The sequence below is a fragment of the Alnus glutinosa genome, chromosome 11 (genome assembly GCF_958979055.1).
Source record: "Alnus glutinosa chromosome 11, dhAlnGlut1.1, whole genome shotgun sequence".
Classification (NCBI taxonomy): domain Eukaryota; kingdom Viridiplantae; phylum Streptophyta; class Magnoliopsida; order Fagales; family Betulaceae; genus Alnus; species Alnus glutinosa.
In genome coordinates this window covers 11,205,941-11,222,938 of record NC_084896.1, presented here as the reverse complement: position 1 = coordinate 11,222,938, position 16,998 = coordinate 11,205,941, and the positions used below count along the sequence as shown (strand labels likewise).

The window sequence follows — 16,998 nt, the reverse complement described above, 5'->3', positions numbered from 1 at the left end:
ACGACCAAGGAAGACCCTCTTTGACCCTACGCTTATCTCCCTCGTTGAGAATTCAAAGAGCCACAGATTCTCGCATGAGTTCTTCAAACACAACACTGTCCATTGTCTTCCATAATCGCGACATCAACATCCTGAAAGCTTCTTTTCGGATTCTACGGTCTGACAAGATCCACCCTATTAGGCACTTTTCTCCTTTCATCCTTGGGTCAGCGGTTTCATCCTCTGATATAGTGATGCCCAACTTCTCTCCATCCGTTAATGACATGTTTCCACACAGTTTCAAGCGACTCTGCCATATGCTCCACGCACGTCGTTCACTGCAGATTAACAAACAAACAAAAAACATTCCCCGCCATACGAACCGGCGGGAGACCCCACACTCAGCCCTGTGGTTTTTCCCAGAGAGAAAACCCTGGAGAAAGGACTCCAAAATATATAACAAGATTATTGTTGGGCGTGTTATTTGTATAAATGGTACGGATATGGGTCATGCAATTTCCACTTCTATCAAAATCATAAAGAAACCTGTTGCGAATATAATGTACTACAGGCCCATTCAAACACACACACACACACTATATATATATATATATGTAATGTTATATCCTATTGGACGGGTGTTTTATTAAATCCATCATTAGATTTTCTTTTATTTTTTATTTTTCATTATCCGTCATTTTTAGCCAATGAGAAGAACCATTTTAAACATAATTGTTTTTTTTTTTTTTTTTTGATAAGTAAGAGAGATATCATTAAAAAGCGCAAAGCGCAATCAAGTACACAGGAAATATACAAGAAAAGCAGCTAGGAAGAAAAAGAAAACATAATTGTTCATAATTTTAGTTTGTGTTTTTGAAAATATCTTAAATACATGAATTTAGGAAGGACAAAGATTTCCTCCAACCTAGTCTATAAAATTGCCGTGTATCTTTTAACTATGTGAGAAGTACATGCTTTTTAATAATTATCTTAAAAAACCATGAATTTCTTGCATAGTAATTCAAAAAAAAAAAAAAAATCATGTGTTTCTTAAGTACGAGCTCCAAACTAGGTTGAAAAAAATTTATGTCAATATAGGATTTTGATAGTAAATGATAACCGATTGATATGAAATTTGGCTTGTAATCAACTGTAGGATTGATATATAATAATAATAATAAATAAATAAATAAATGAAATAAAATTAAAAAATTCAATGTAAAATTACTTGATGGTAACTTTATTGGAATTAACATAGGTGTAACTTGAATCTAATCCATATAAAAACCTTTTAAGATTTTGGTTACAGAATAAAATGGTTGTGCTTTCTTTCTAAGCAAAAATAGTTGGCATATCATTATGTGGTAGAGATGGATACCATATATTACGTTTAATACCATATATTACGTTTGCTCTCAAAGCTTTGACTAAAGTTTAAGAAGAAATTAAAGTTCCATTACTGCTAAACTTTATTTTCAGTTTTGAAACAAAGGCACCCCGGGGCGGAATTAGTAAGAGGCTTGAGGGAACTCACTATACACTTGTTAGTTTGCAGGGTACTGGTTTTTAAAATAAGTAATTTATTTAATAGACTGGTATATAACTGATATACAATTTAATGATTTGATAATAAAAATTAATAAAAAAAAATGGTTGAAGAAATAGAGTAAATGCTCGGTCACTGCTATTAGCAATTGATTTTGTCTACTTGGAAGTAGATGAGATATTATCGGTCCACTTAACATTAATATATTCGCACCAAGACTGGGCCATTTAGGGTTGAGGCCTCAAAGTCTATAATAATTAGGACTGATAATTTTTAACACGATTCATGGACTCGACACAAACTCAATACAAAATTAAAATGTTAGGGTTGAGGATTCTAACCCGTTTAACTAAATGGGTCGGGTTATGATTGACTTATATAGTCTTATACCAATACTTCGACATGAATCGAATCTAACACGCAACAATCAACATAATGACATACAATTTTTTATATGACCCGCAATTTCGACATAAAATCCAATACAAAATTAGAGGGTTAAACTTGTTTAATTCAATGGATCAGGTTAAAGTTGACCTATATAGTTTTATACCCATATCTCAATACGACTCAAACCCAACCTACAAACAAGAATTACGCTCCTAATAGTAATGCTACACATAATTTCATTTTCACACATTCAAATGCATGTATTCTCTCGTAACATTCAAAATTATCATTAGAGTTATAATTTAATAGTACCCATCCAAAATTTCATATTGATTTTAGAGTCGCATCAAGGGTGTACATTTGAAAGTGTGCAAGTTTAAAGCATTACTCTTTCTAATAAGATATTTAAGTGGATTGGTTAGATAGATAGAAAAATAAAAAAAAATAAAATAAAAAATAATAATAATAATAAAAATGTCGGAGATGGTAATTTTTTCATAACTTCAAATGAATGTCAAAATTCCGGCACGCGAACAAACAATTATTAGTTTTTAGAGTTTAACAAAAAAAAAAAAAAACACTTCCCAAAAAGACATTTGTGAAATTGTTTTAATAATAATAAAAATAAAAAGAATAGGAGGAAAATGGAAGAAAAAACAATGATGAATCATGAACCTTTATCCTTGCGAGCCATCTCCTTCCTATTGGCGTAACTCTTGGCATGAAAGTCCACAAAAAGAGCCAAAAGAGAGGCATTGAAAACAGCATTGAAGCACCAACCCCCTATCCCGGAGCACCCGGATCCGATGAAGTGGTAGTACAGCATCCGACCCGACACCGCAAAGCTGAACGCGAATTGCACAATCTGCACATCCGTCACCAGCCTTTTCCACTTGGGCCGGACCCCCATTGCGCACAACAAGTAGTAGGCGTACATTATCACGTGCACCGCCGCATTCGTCACCAGCCCCACCGGGAACAGGGACTGCCGACTGTGCAGCCAAAGGTAGCACATGATCACCACCGTTGCGTGGTGGTACACGTGGAGGAAGGTCAGCCTCCGAGTGGAATTACTGAGAATGATCAGAAGGGTGTCCACGAATTCAAGGATCTTGGAGAGGTAGAAGATGTAGGCCCAGAAAAAGAGGGGCCCAGTGGGAGGGGTATGCGGTGGGAAGCAAACGATCCAGTGGAGGTGAGGAGTGTGGGTGAGGATGGAGAGGGAGCAACCGACGGCCATGACGAGGGAGAGGAGGAGGAGGGTGAGGTTGTGGACTGCGGAGATGGGTTTGAGGAGGCGGGGGCCGAGGGAGGGGAGCGGGATGAGGTGGCGGGAGAATAGGAAGGTGAGAGAAAGGTAGGAGACAACGGTGAGGGTGAGGAAGAGTGGGGTGGAGCCTGGGGTTTGGCCGTCGCTCCATGAGAAGTGGAGGATGGCTGGGTGGTTCACCAGCCAGAATTGTAAGGTTGAGATGGCGGCGTTCATCTTCGGGCGACGGTGACGGCTGTGGGGGACGACAGGAAAAGAGAGAGGGTGTTGACTTCTGAATTAAGTGGCTTGCTTTTTAATTTTCAGGATTTGATGAGGAAACTTAAGGGTGGGATGAAAACAGCCACCCCAGGCCAGTACTGTGAGATATTTTTATTAAAAAAAATAAAAAATGTTGTAGGTAACATTGCACTTGTTCAAAATAATTTTTTTTTTTTTTTTTTTTTTTTTTTTTTTGAACAGGGACCTTTCATTCAATCTAGAAAAGCCAAGAGGCAAATACATCAGCCCGAAGGCTACAACAGCCCGAAGGCAAAAAACACAGTCCTAAAGCTACATTAAAAGCCTGAAGGCATAAGGCAGTGAGTAGAGATGAAGAATTCCTAAACACTAAGCTAGGAACAAGCCTAACTTGAAGCAGTTACCAAAGCAACAAACTAAAATTACAAGAACAAACATATGACCCTTTCTTAAACATTGAAGAACAACCCTCCTAAAATGAAAGGGTCTGGTCTAGCTACTAAGCCACCTAAATGCCCAAATAATTTTTAGCTCATTACAATAATACACTGTGAAAGAAGCAAGAATATACAGTAAAACACAGAAAACAAATCGTTAGCCGGCAAGTGGAGGAACCACCCTGACACCGGCGTGTGAAAGACAACGCGCCGCTCCCGGGCCTCTCATGCTGCAAACAATCAACAATCCTTCCCGAAAGCACCACCCAACCGGCCGGAAAAGTGGCGCGCGGCCCACACGCGCAAGCCACACTCTCAGCGCATACAAGCCACGCTCCAAGTGTAGAGGTTCGACACAGCCAAAGGTTGCGATGGCGGGAACAGAGGCTGACAGCAAACAACACAGGGGGGGTCGTGTCGTAAGATCTTCGGCGTAACCATGTAGATCTAACTCAAAAGAAAGCCGAAAATCACGAACGAAGATCACTCCAAAAGACGACTAAAACGAAATGTATCTGTCCAACACAAAGAAGAAACAACAACCAAAGCACAAATAAACAAAACTCCATAGCCCCAACCGCTAGGAGAATAACAACCACCACCGTAAACGACCGGGGGGAACAAAAAAACTCCCACTGGAACAAGCCAGGGGACACAAAAGCCACTCTAGCTCACAAAGAAACTAGAGGGAGAAACACCACCAAGAGGAAGGAGGCGTGAGGCCTCCCTCCCCTGGAGAAACCAACTCTCAGAAACTCTCTCTCTCTAGACAAAGAAAAACGAGATTGTCTCTCTCTAGATAGCTTGTTCAAAATAATTTTTAACACGATTTATGACACTCTTCAAAGTCTTCTCCAACTATTGAATATAATTTTTAGGCGTAATTTTTTTTCTTTTGTTAATAAGCTATCGTTCTCTGTCAACATGCTCTTATGAACTGACACATCGATTAGAAGAAAACATTCAATTACCAATTTTGTACATTTACCGCATTTATGTCAATCAGAACTGTTAACTCAGATGATCAATGCCTCACATGACCCTCATATGCGTTTTTATAAGTTTTTCTTTATCTTTTACCCTCTCAATTTATCTTTTACCCTCACATTCAAAGACCTAATTGAAATATACACATGAAACGATTTGTTTGACATATATAATCTAAACGCATCGTTTTAGTAAAAAAATTAAAAGACTTTGAAAAGCTCCAGTTAGAACGAGTCCCCCACCAATCACTACCCAAGCAAGAAATACAACTCCTTAAAACAAAAACACAAGAAAACAACAATTAACAAAAGGATGTATCATGTATGTATCTTCCCAATGGCTATTTTATTTTATTTTATTTTTATTGGTTCAAGTGTAAGGGACGAAGAAGTGCGTAAATTAAGAACATAGGAATCTTTTGAAACAAGTTTTTGCTGCAATGAAAGAATGACATTCAGATCTTCATCAATTACATCCAATTCTAACATTTGATCCAAGCCATTTTAATCCTCAAAAAGAATTTCCTACTCCCTCTCTTTATTTCTTCTCTTTTTCTTTCTTTTTGAAATACTGGAATTTCATACCACACTGCTGCCTTCTTATTTCTTTCTTTTTTCTTTTTATTTTTTTATTTTTTTTTTAATGATGTACTTCCAATTATATATATTATTGATATTTACCACCACGTAATTAGGAGAATGAATAATGGCTCAAAATTTGAAAATTCCTTCACAAATAAGTTTTGCTGGATTAAATCCTGCAAGTTCGACAGTTTGACGCCGAAACAAATGTTAAACTAATTCTTCAGAAGAATGCAATCTCAATACTGGTAAAAAAAAATTCTGAATACAAACAGTCAGTCAACATGCGCTTGACGTAGATATCATCATGTCCAAGAGTTCTTTACGGGACAAAAGAAAAATCGAGAAATCCTCCCCAAGACACAATATTATTCTCCTTCTAGTCATTAATTTTGTTCGTTTTAGCTGCCCCCCCCCAATCGCTGCAGCAGTCTTGGAATCATTATATTTATGGGACACTTCCTCCTTGCAGCTCTTACTTTGACGAGCAAGTTCGCCGGCAAAAATTAGACTCTGACTGACTGTCATGGCATCAACAAAAACTATTATGTTCAACCTGTAGTCACCTTCTTCCGGACAATCCTCTTTCTCCGAGCCTTGGGCGCTGATGTTTGCCCATCGGCAGCTGAGTCAGCAGTCCCTTGTTTGATGCCAAGGAGGCCAAGCCCAGAAACAACAGCATTCTTCGATATAAACCATTTCGAAGACGCCCTCTCAGCATCCTCTGGAGGCCTGCTGTAAACCTTCAAGAGACTATCAGGATCAACCAGCGGATCTGCCTCTACGCCTAGCCAAGCCACCCTTGATCTCTCTCCTAATTGAACATTCAAAAGCCTGCATAAAATCACTAACGGGGTTAAACAACTCCACGAGCTCTGACGTAAATATTGAAAGCCAGGGAAGAATTTATTTTACGTACATATATTTTGGTCACTTATACAAACCAACCAAACATTACTCTCATCATCTATAGTCACAGATTTCAATTTACTCAAGATGCTGAATATTAACAGGATCTCTCAAAGATTGCAAGATAATGGAACCAGCCGGACTTAAAGCAGGATTATAGTAAAGAAGACACCTAATTAATGCTATAACACTCATAAATGGGTTCCTCAAACATAGAACCATGTAACCAAGAGAACGCTAAATAATACAACTGGATGAAGTTCTCAGAACATATTAGGCAAATATGTCAACAATATTAAAATATTGAGTAGATATATTAACAGACCCACATGAATATAAACCCAAAGAATATTATATCTATTTTGTAAAAGAAGAAGAAACCCTTTCCTAAACATGATTACATGGATAATAAAAGTTAAAATAATAAAATAGAGGCAGCTACACTTAGAATACCACATAACTAGGTGAAAATATTTGACTAATTTGACAAAGCAGCCAAAGCCTTATCAATTTTCATAAATTGGGAAAAGGAAAAGAGAAAATTCCTTCCATAAGCAAGAGAAAATGATAATTTAACTACGTAAGTGTGCACAAGCAAAGTGAAAGGCTCATATATGAATGACTGTTTAGCAGTGAAAGTAACAGACCTCAAAGCTGTGCTAAAACACAGTGCCACTGTGATGACATCAAAATGGTTGATCATTGCTCTATCAAATCCACATATCAGCTGATATCTGAGGTTTGCATAAAGACCGAGAAATGCACCGTAACCAAGTGCATTAGTACTCACAGATGGAATTGTCACAGATAACCTGCCAAACAATTATAGGTCACCGACAGTAAGTTAGTTGGACTAATTCGCCCAATCACAGGCAAAGTTTTTTACTACCTTCGATTAAAATGAAAAGGAAAAAGACAAACGTAATACATGTTTTTAAGACATGCTTACCTTCCCTCCTTTTTACTGGCCAAAAAGTTTGACAATGCACCTTGTACTGCTCCAGCACTTAAGCCAACCATACACAACTCTGCAGCCTTGTAGAAGAATGAGTGAACTCTCTTTTGCAAATCAAATTCCCGTAGCGGGTAACTCTTCTCAAATATATTGTTTGGGAGCTTTTGCAAAGTATTTTGCAAATCGAATTGGAATGTGTTACCATACGAACGACAAGGAGCAAGTGACCAAACAACGATGGCATTGCAGGCTGCTACTGTGAGCACATTAACAAGTGCCAGATCCCATTCTTGCTTTATCCTACAACCATAGTAAAGCAGAAACTAATCAGTTAAGTATATTGACTGGGCATGGTCAAATAAAGTTTCACTTCCCTTTCGTGAAATAAAGCACCCACCTATCCTTGCGATTCTTCAACTCCCACCAAACTGAGCAACCAATTGTAGCAGCCTCCTCCAAAAGAAGCCTATATAAGAAGGCAGGATCTGCAATCATCCTGTGCAACAGAACAACATTAGTTATTACATAATAAAATTTGAGGACAGACCCAAAACGCTTACAGCAAATAAACAGTCAATGCACATAGAAAATAATCCACCACTTAGTTCTTAAAAACGTTATTGAGAGGATGACATAAAAATACTATCTGTTATGTTATAGAGTTTAAAGTTTTGGTAAGAAGTTCATCCATAACAAAAACATCCATTTTCTGAAAATAAATCATTGCCTTTGATAACACAAAAACATTCATTTCCAGGTACCTATTAAGACAGTCACACTACAAATGAACATTATAGTGAACTGTAATTCTTAAACAAATACAGCCTGCATCACCAGCCAGAATGAAAACTATTATATGAATATCTTTTCTTTGATAAGTAACTATTATATGAATATCTTATTACTCCCTCTACCCCACAATAGATTATGTGCTCTCCATTTTAGGCTGTTTCAAAAAGATAAAAAATTTCAGAAAGGAAAGCATTTATCTATTTAACAGCCCTATATACATTTAAATTTGAATCCATCATTTTCCAAATTTGAACTCACTTTTCTTCAAATCTGAACCCACCTTTCTTGGCCAATCTAAGGGCATTTTAGAAAGAGTATTAAAATGCACGCAATCTGTATTTGATCTATTGTGAGATGAAGGGAGGTGAAACCAAAGTTTAGAATGATAGAAACACAACAGCAGCACGGATCAAAAGAACCTACCTGTTGGAAGCCATAGACTTAAGGCTTTATGCGTTGTGTCAAATAAAAGGCCCGTGCCAATTAAATAATCATTTTAGTCAAGTGACCACAGTAGTCGTTAGGCCTTTATGACTTGCTGGTTGAAGTCTCATCCAAATAATAAGGGTTTTTTCATAACTAAAATATATATGAAAAGGATCATGAACAGTTTAAATTAGGGTTTTTTCATTTTGAAAGAAGCTTTAAAACTCTCTTTCTGAATCAGTACCTAGTAAATTGAGATTTACGGCTTTGCTTTGTTAAACATGTGATATTCTGATTTCTTTTTCTCTTCTTTATTTCTTCTTTTCGTTTTCTGCTTTCCTGCACCTTTATCATTTTTAAACCTACAGGCAGATCTGAAAAACCATTCACAGCACTCATACTTTACCAGACCCAACCTTTTTCTCATCAAATAATAAAACCTAGCAACCCAAAAATACTAAACCGAGCCTCTGTTACTGTTCATTACAGTTTGAAATCCTGCTAACAGCAACCTGATTCCTACTATCCTTGCGTTACCTCAAATCCAAATTTAATCCTTACCTTATATCTTTAAAAACCGTAAGTCTTTGTTCTCCATCAATTAATCCTCCAAAAGCCACTTTATAACCCTCTTTTTTCTTCTTTCCAAACTCCTAGCAACATGACAATCGATCTCTTGAATCCTATTACCTTTCAGAACAGCTCCCACAAGTCCACACTCTATTAAGACAGCCTTTTAAACTCATCCATACAGGCTAATTGAACTGCATATCCAAAACCCATATCCAATGGCTTGATTGTAACTTGATTGCCTTAATGCCTCAACAAATTGAGGCCAATCATCTCATACAGTCTAATTGAACTGCATATGCAAAACCCAGGGCCTCCTCATGGGGTAGAGATCAACATAAAAGCCTTTACTGCATCTCAGGGGATTCATTAAATTACTCTTACACTTCAGCAAGGCCTGTATTCTGCTACAGAAAACTGAACAAAGATAAAGTCTTTTTTTTTTAATGAATAAAACTGAACAAAGATAAGTTGTCATCTTGCAAAGATGAAGAACAAGATCATAACAAGAAAGACTATATCACAGAAAAGGAACAATAATCCATAGACAAAAGCCCAATTTCAAGGGTATAACTTTGAGTATTAGACTAATTGCAATCTTGTATCTCCCAGTAAATTACCCTGTCATGAAGCAGTTTCTTTATCTTCAGATACTATTGCAATTTAACATATGTAAAGCTTTTTCTCATTTTCTAAAGCAAGATAAGTTTATAGCCATTTGACTGAATTCTTTTACTGGTCAGAGCTATAACTGTTTTAATGGCATCTAACCAAGCATGTACAACATTTGGAACATAAAAGGAAGGGGTGAGCATAGGATCATCTTTGGATTTTTTTGTTGAAATTCTCTCCGTTCTCTCTCTTCTTGTCCTCCCGCTCATTCCTTCTGTCCTGCTAGTGGCGGCGCGTGTAGGCGCGTCACGCTAATTCTTGCTTCGGATTGTTTCGCTGGGTACGATAGAAGGGCTCGTATCGCTTCACTGGAGTTGGCCCTCAGTCCAAATGGATAGACGACTTCTTCTAGGGATCTGAGGCGAGTCACGCAAGGGATGTGAGGGATGGATAGACGATTTCTGGTGGAGGCAAAAGCGTTTGTCTTCTCGGTCAATGAAGGGGCGTCAGTGCTAAGGGTGGAAGAAAATCGGAAATTTTATTCCGGTGCGGTGTTTCTGAGCAACCAGTGCATCGAATGGCTGGGTTCGACTATGGAGGTGCTGAGGGGGGGAAATGGTATGCCCGATTCTGTCAAATCATTCCAGGAAGAGGAGAAGGTGACGATAGTACGCACTGGAGGTAACATTAATGGCAGGTTTATGGAGGTAGCGGTCTATGGGGTGGGCGTTCATAGAGGGTTCCTTCGCATTCCTGAGGGGCGGGGTGGATGGGGCTGGATCAAGTTCATCTCTGAGCTGCGTAAGGCCTTAGTAGTGGTTGGTAATGCGGCTGGGCGCGGGCCCGGTGGTTCCTCGCCGGAAGAGAAGTTAAGGGGGAAGAAGGTGGGGGTTTGGTTCGGGAAGGCTGCGGGATCTCTGTCTTTCGCGGAGGCGGTTCGCTCGTCGCCATCCATCTCTGCATCTGGTGGCAGGAATAAGGTCGCGCAGGAGGAGGCGGCCTGGTGCGAGGAGCAGCTCACGTTAAAGGACCGGTCCTGCGAGATTATTCGGCAGGCGGTGGACTGTTACGTCTGGGAGAAGAGCCGTTTGGTTCCGGCCGGGAAAGACCTCGGTGGCGATGGTTTCAACGTGCGAAAAGTCAGAAAGTGCAGTAGCAGGGACAGCGATGTCAGAGTCTGCAGAAAGATTCTTGAACAGGTTGGAGTTTGGCTGGATTGGGTGAGTGGGTCAAACGTGGGCTGGAGAAGGAGATCTTCTGTTGGGCTGAAAATGGGCCAGTGCAAGATATCCTCAGTTAGTAGGCCACGTTGGAAGGTTGGTTATAAGAAGTTGGGCTCTAAGCCCAAGCTCAAGAAGGCTAAGAGGACTTCCCCGGAGCAGATTTGTGGTCTCGACGAAGCGAGGTTGGATTCTGGATCTTCGGGACTGGGCTCTTTGGCGCCGGAAGCCGTGGACGGGTCGAGTTCTACCGGTGGGGGGCTCAAGGGAGGTTCGTCGTCGATGGAGGGTGCTGCCCCGGTGGAGACTACGGCTCTTTCCGCTCATCACGTTTTGGACTGGCAAGATGGGTCTAGGCCGAAGAAGATGACGATTGGCGTGGATGGGGGGATGTCGGAAAATGGAGAGCTTCCTAGCGGGTGCACGGCGATGGTTGAAGATATCTCAGTGTGTGCGGTGAAGCCCATCAAGCGTCTAGAAAGGTATGGGTGTGGCTTATCCTCGGGTAAGCTTGGGGGAATGGAGCCGGGCCCTAAAGGATTTGAGTTTCCCTCTGTGGGGGCGGATGAGTTGGGAGAGAGGATTCGATTGTCTCTTCCAGTGATGACGGACAGTGGGTCGCTCATTTACCCGTCCGAAACAAAATCAGTCATGAGGTATCAGCGGAAATCGAAGGCCAAAGCGAGTAAGCTGGATATTCCCTTGATTGAAGAGGCAGTGACTGCTTTGTGTTCGCCGATGACACAGTGCGCGGGTACTTCCCAGGCGTTGGACGGGTCTGTGGGTCAGAAATTGCCGAAGCCAAATGGGGGAGTGGGCCTTCGGCGAGGGTTCCTTCTCCCGAGAAATCCTTTGAGCGACTGTATATCAAAGACAGAAGTCAAGGGTGAGAATCCCAAAGTGAATGGATTAATCCAATCTCAGAAGTGGCCGGTTGGGTTTGGCCCAACCGGGGAGATTGTATTGTGGGATCAGGGAGAGATAGGTGATTCTCCTTACCCCTTGGGCGTAATTCCTCCTGATCTACTTTTGGAGTGGGAGTCCGATGGTGCTGAGGATGAAGATTCGGCCCTGGCATTGTTGGATGCCATTGAGGAGGATTTCCATCGGGATACTATGGGGAAGCGGCAGAAGAACAAAGGGAGGAGGGAACTGCAGAATCTGAAGTGCTCCATTAACTATGACGGTGCGAGTGTGCGTCCTTGGAGTAGGAGAGGAAAGGCTCAGGTTCTGTAGTGTGTGGGTCGGAGGTGGGGTTCGGGTGTCGTGTCTTAGGGTGTTGGGTTTCGAGGGTTCTTGGATGGGTATGTGGTGTGCTCTTTGAGGGTTTGGGTTGGGGTTTGATGCTATCGTGGGATGGCTTGGGTGGGTTCTCTCTTCCTTTTTTAGGGCTGTTTTTTTATTTTCAAGCAATGCGTTGTCTTGTATACTGCCGGTGTACTAAGGGGCGCCTGACGCTTTTAATAAAGTCAGATTATTACTTATCAAAAAAAAAAAAGGAATCTTTCTTACCAATGATTCAAGAGAAAAAAAAAATGCCAAATACTCGTGCAAATATTGCAAATATGAACAGTTAAGCCATCAAAAAGAGAGATCGAACAAGATTAATTTGTAAATGTAGCACAAAATTATTAAAGTAGTAATTAAATGATAAGATCTATCATTCCCTATCAGCTTAAGCTTTTGGAATAAGTGATTATTTAACATGATATTATAGCAGAAGTTTTGAATTCAAACCCTTACTCCACATAGTTTACCCCCTATTTCAATTAAATATCCTGCCTATTTGGTCTCAGTTATTGAGGGGAAGTTTCAACCTACACACGAAGAGGATTGTTAAAGTATTAATTAAATGATTAGATTTACCATTCCTATCAACTTAAACTTTTAGGACAAATGATGACTTAAACAAAAATTATGAGGGAACTCTATAAAGTTGACAGCCTACAATGTGAAATCATAGGACATTTCAACAAAAATCACCTGCCAATAAATGCCCTTGATATTCCTTCAGGAAGTGCTCGAGAAATGAACCTAGTAGTGGTCGGCCTGGCATTGATTGCTAGGAATCTTACCATTTGAGCAGAGCTGACCAGACCCTGGAGGCAAAATTCAATCAGTATCCAGAGACAGAATTCTTGGTCAAAAGCACATACTTAGAAAAATACTATACCATTTCATAAGCTTGGCGGAATCCAGCAGGCAAATCCATCATTGTCCGCTGCCACTCATTTAACACCGCATCCACAAATTTACGATCAAAAAGCTGGTAAAAGGCATAAAATTATAACTGCATCAGAAAACATTAATATTAACAGCATTCAAAGATGAAACATTTTATCTACTCAAGGAGCATGGCTTAGTGTATTTGAGTATGTATGAGAATTTAACCTCCTCAATAAATTTCCTTCTCCTAAATAGGCCTCCCTCATCTCCTTCATCGCCGTCATCAAAGTCATCAAAGTAATCGTCGTCGTCTCCATCGTCATCACCACCATCACCACCACCATGATTTATTTTCTTTCCAATATCTCCACCACCTCCCCCAATCGCAGTCTGCAATTTCAAAAGTATCAGCCATCTTGCGCAAAAAACTGAACGATTTTCATCACAATATGATTAAACCAACTGAAAGTAGAATCATTCAGTTAACTGGTTAAATGAATGCAGAATCTTGAATCTGAGTACTCAGACCTAGATCAGCATCCAACTTAGAAATAAATTATCTAATATAGAAAATAGGTTGGTTCCTCTAAAAAATCTACATGACGGAATAATATCCACCAACTTCACCAGTTTCAAACACAAGAACTGCAAATCCATCTCAACAAACATGTTTATATATAACACTAAACCATAAACCCTAGTTATATATAAATTCATTAAAAGCACAAAAAGCACAACCCAAGTACATAGGAAGTATACAAAAGAAACACCCAATAAATTAAGAATAAGGAAAAAGAGAACAAAAATCTGCATAACTAGAGACAGAGAAAAGCAATAGCAGACATCCACTCAATTAAGGCTTTAATAAAACAACTCCATAGATCCGAACTCATTCTCTCTTGATCATCGAAGCTTCAAACGTTCATTTCTCTCCAAATGCACTACAATAAAAAGGAAGCAATTGCATTCCAAACGATAATAATGTCATTCCGGCCGACCCTCCTATTCCAACACACCAAGAGATCCACCACATGGGTTATAATGCTAGGGATGACACACGGAACATCATATATAATTTCTTCACAAGCTCTCACATGGGCATTTACAATAAGTGAGAGCTTCTAATAAAAGAACAAAAAAATAAGCGAGAGCTTTCTTTTCGGTCTTTCAGTTAGATACTAAAAAGCCAAAAGCAACCGTTACCTTTATTTAAAAGAAAATAAATAGAGAATTAAATTAAATCTAAACCGTTGAAAAAACTATATGAAATGTGTTGTAGTCTTTTTTATAGTACCTAAGTGAAATCCTCTTTAAACTATAGTTTTTTCTCTTTTTTATGACGAGGAACCCCTCCAAGGCCGGACCTCTTCGTGAACCTACCCCCTGTTGGGCAAATTCCGGACCGTGACACCAAGGAATTGTTTGCACCCAAGGAGATTAGAACAACCTTAAACCTGAAGGGAATGCCACAAAGACCAAGGTGCTTACCACTTGAGCCAACCCTTGGGATTAATCATATTTAAAATATAGTGCTTCACTGAAGCTCTCAATTTTAAAGAATCAGTGATTTCAGCTTCCATGAGCCCTAAATAATAAAATTGTAATTGTAATTTTTACTCTCTTCTAAGATTTCAGTTCCCAGACTTTGAAGAGCCCCAACTCAAAAGAAGAAGAAAGAAATTGCATATGGTTCTATCAAGTGAGAGCTAAGCTTCTAAAGTCATTAACTTTCTTCAACTTTCCCAGTTTCTCAGCAATCAAACAACAAATGAAGAACTCCAATTTACATTTCTCAACCGAAAATAAAAAAAATCAAAATAAAAGACGAGCAGACCTCGGGGCTAGACTGGGATTGCTTCTGAGACATATCGAGCTTGCCCTTCTCCAAAGTAACCGCACCGAATGCACCGTACTGTCCCTTCATAACCGGAGCAACCATCACCGCCGAAGCTAAATCGGAAGCGCCAGATGCCGGTGGCGCTACAAAGCAGCGCTCCAACAGACCTACGGAGTCCCCACCCACCAGCGTCGAGGAAGACTCAGCGGAGGCCTTCAGCACCAGTCCCCTCCGACACATCTTATCGGCCACCGGATGCACAACCGGAAAAAACGGTCCCACCTTTGGCTTCGACGATAAGGTCTTTATGGGCATAATTTGCGCCGTATGGAATACCGCGTGAGACATTTTCTTTGAGTTGATATTTTCTGCTTGGACACCACCGAGAAAATTAGAGGTAGAATTTTCTCATAGAAGGTATTGGGAGTTTTTGCAGTCTCTCTCTCTCTCTCTCTCTCTCAAGGGAGGCAGTGTGAGAGAGAGAATTGGAAAGAGAGAAAAGAAGATGATGTGGGGGGGTTTTTGATAGAGCCGACTAGCTAGGTGACAAACACGAGAGAAACCCAATCCCAAACTTTGGGTCGTTAGCCAGTGAGTTCACTCGGGCTGTTTGGGCGAGTGGAATCGGGAAGCAGCGTAAGGCCTGCTTCGTTTGTTGGTTTCGATGGTCTGGGCCGGGCTAACGCTGGTGATGCTCAATTATTTTTTCTTTTTTTATAAAGCATTACGAATCCACAAGTGTAATGTTTTGGTCTAATCTATCAATTTATTACAACTTAGCCTTATTCGTCAATCTTTGACCCTTATATTAGTCATTAGATGGAAAATTAAGTTTGATCAAAATATTCTGAAATACCTTTATTTTGACAATTAAAAAACTAAAATTACTCTTTGTCTTTTTCTTCTAATTAATAAATAAAAATAATAATTTTGGTTCTATTTTCGAAACATTTTGATTAAATTTAATTTTTCATCTAACATAACGGTCAAGAGTGACAGAGGCTAAATAATAACATATTGACAGTTTGAATAATCAATTCATGACACTTATCAGTTCGTGATGGTTCATAAAAAAAAATGATTAATTAAGGAGACTAAATAATATTTAACTATTTTTTTTCTTTAAACCGTACAAAGGGAGATATGCTCATCTTGTGTGTACCAAACTATAAATACCGGATGGTCTTTGAACTAATTATCATCCGCCGTTCGTTTATTCAAGTTTTGTTGAAAGCCATACACGTACCTACCTCTTTAGGGCCTATTTTACCTGTGACGCCTGCCATGGAAAAGCTACTCCTTTTTCTTAAATAAAAAATTATGCAATGACCTACTTTTATTAAAAAAAAGATGAGGAACAAGTTGTTCAAGAGATACAAAATATCTTTAATAAGATGTGTTTGATTTATTTTTTTGTATTTTTTTAAATATACTATTAAATATGTGGAATTCACATATGATCTCATAGATTTAATAGTGAATTTGCAACATCTTTTATTGGAGATAGACAAAATATGCGTAAGATAATGAAATTAAACATTTCTCATCTCTAATATATGATGGAAAATCAATGCAAAGCTTCCATTGCAAGTTTGTGAGCTATCTTCTTGCTTCTCTTCAGTGGCGAAACCAAGATTTTAATTCACAGGTGTTAGAACAGATTCTGATATGGTAGTTGATAAACGGAAGAGGCTACCTCCAATATCCTGTAAAAGAGAAAAACTTCGTCGAGGGGAATCCGACAATCTCATTCTGATGCTTTTGTCAATATTATCTCAAGTGTATATTACTCTTAATCACAGTGAGCAAATCCGAAATGATACATGTCTAGTTGTGAGGTATTTGTAAATGGAATGTTAAGAAGTGGTCCGACTTTTCCATTGGACCACGTGTCAGATCTGAAGTGCTTGTCGACTACTCGGATCGTAGGATTAAAGTATACTCTCCATGATCGTTACCAAGTCGGTCTTTAACTGACTTGAGATCATGGAGTCGTGGTTCGTACTCCGCGATCATTGCGGAGTCAGCCCTCAACCGGCTTTAGATCGTGGGGGCACCTTCCTATTGTGTGGATCGTGGGA

General features: G+C 39.5%; 2 protein-coding genes across 2 annotated transcripts; both read right to left on the bottom strand.

Annotated features, from left to right (window-relative positions):
- Positions 1-2,381: 2,381 nt before the first annotated feature.
- Positions 2,382-3,508, bottom strand: LOC133882073 (elongation of fatty acids protein 3-like). The gene has a single exon (XM_062321178.1). It carries the CDS (start codon positions 3,399-3,401, stop codon positions 2,583-2,585), a length of 819 nt encoding a protein of 272 aa, XP_062177162.1. The 5' UTR covers positions 3,402-3,508; the 3' UTR covers positions 2,382-2,582.
- A 2,132-nt stretch (positions 3,509-5,640) lies between these two features.
- On the bottom strand, positions 5,641-15,439 carry LOC133881689 (protein RETICULATA-RELATED 1, chloroplastic). The gene is made up of 8 exons (XM_062320689.1): positions 14,915-15,439; positions 13,306-13,470; positions 13,088-13,180; positions 12,898-13,013; positions 7,692-7,790; positions 7,289-7,594; positions 6,987-7,151; positions 5,641-6,264 (listed from the first exon to the last, which is right to left on the bottom strand). The coding sequence occupies exons 1-8, from the start codon at positions 15,263-15,265 to the stop codon at positions 5,982-5,984; spliced, it is 1,578 nt and encodes a 525-aa protein (XP_062176673.1). The 5' UTR covers positions 15,266-15,439; the 3' UTR covers positions 5,641-5,981.
- Positions 15,440-16,998: the final 1,559 nt, after the last annotated feature.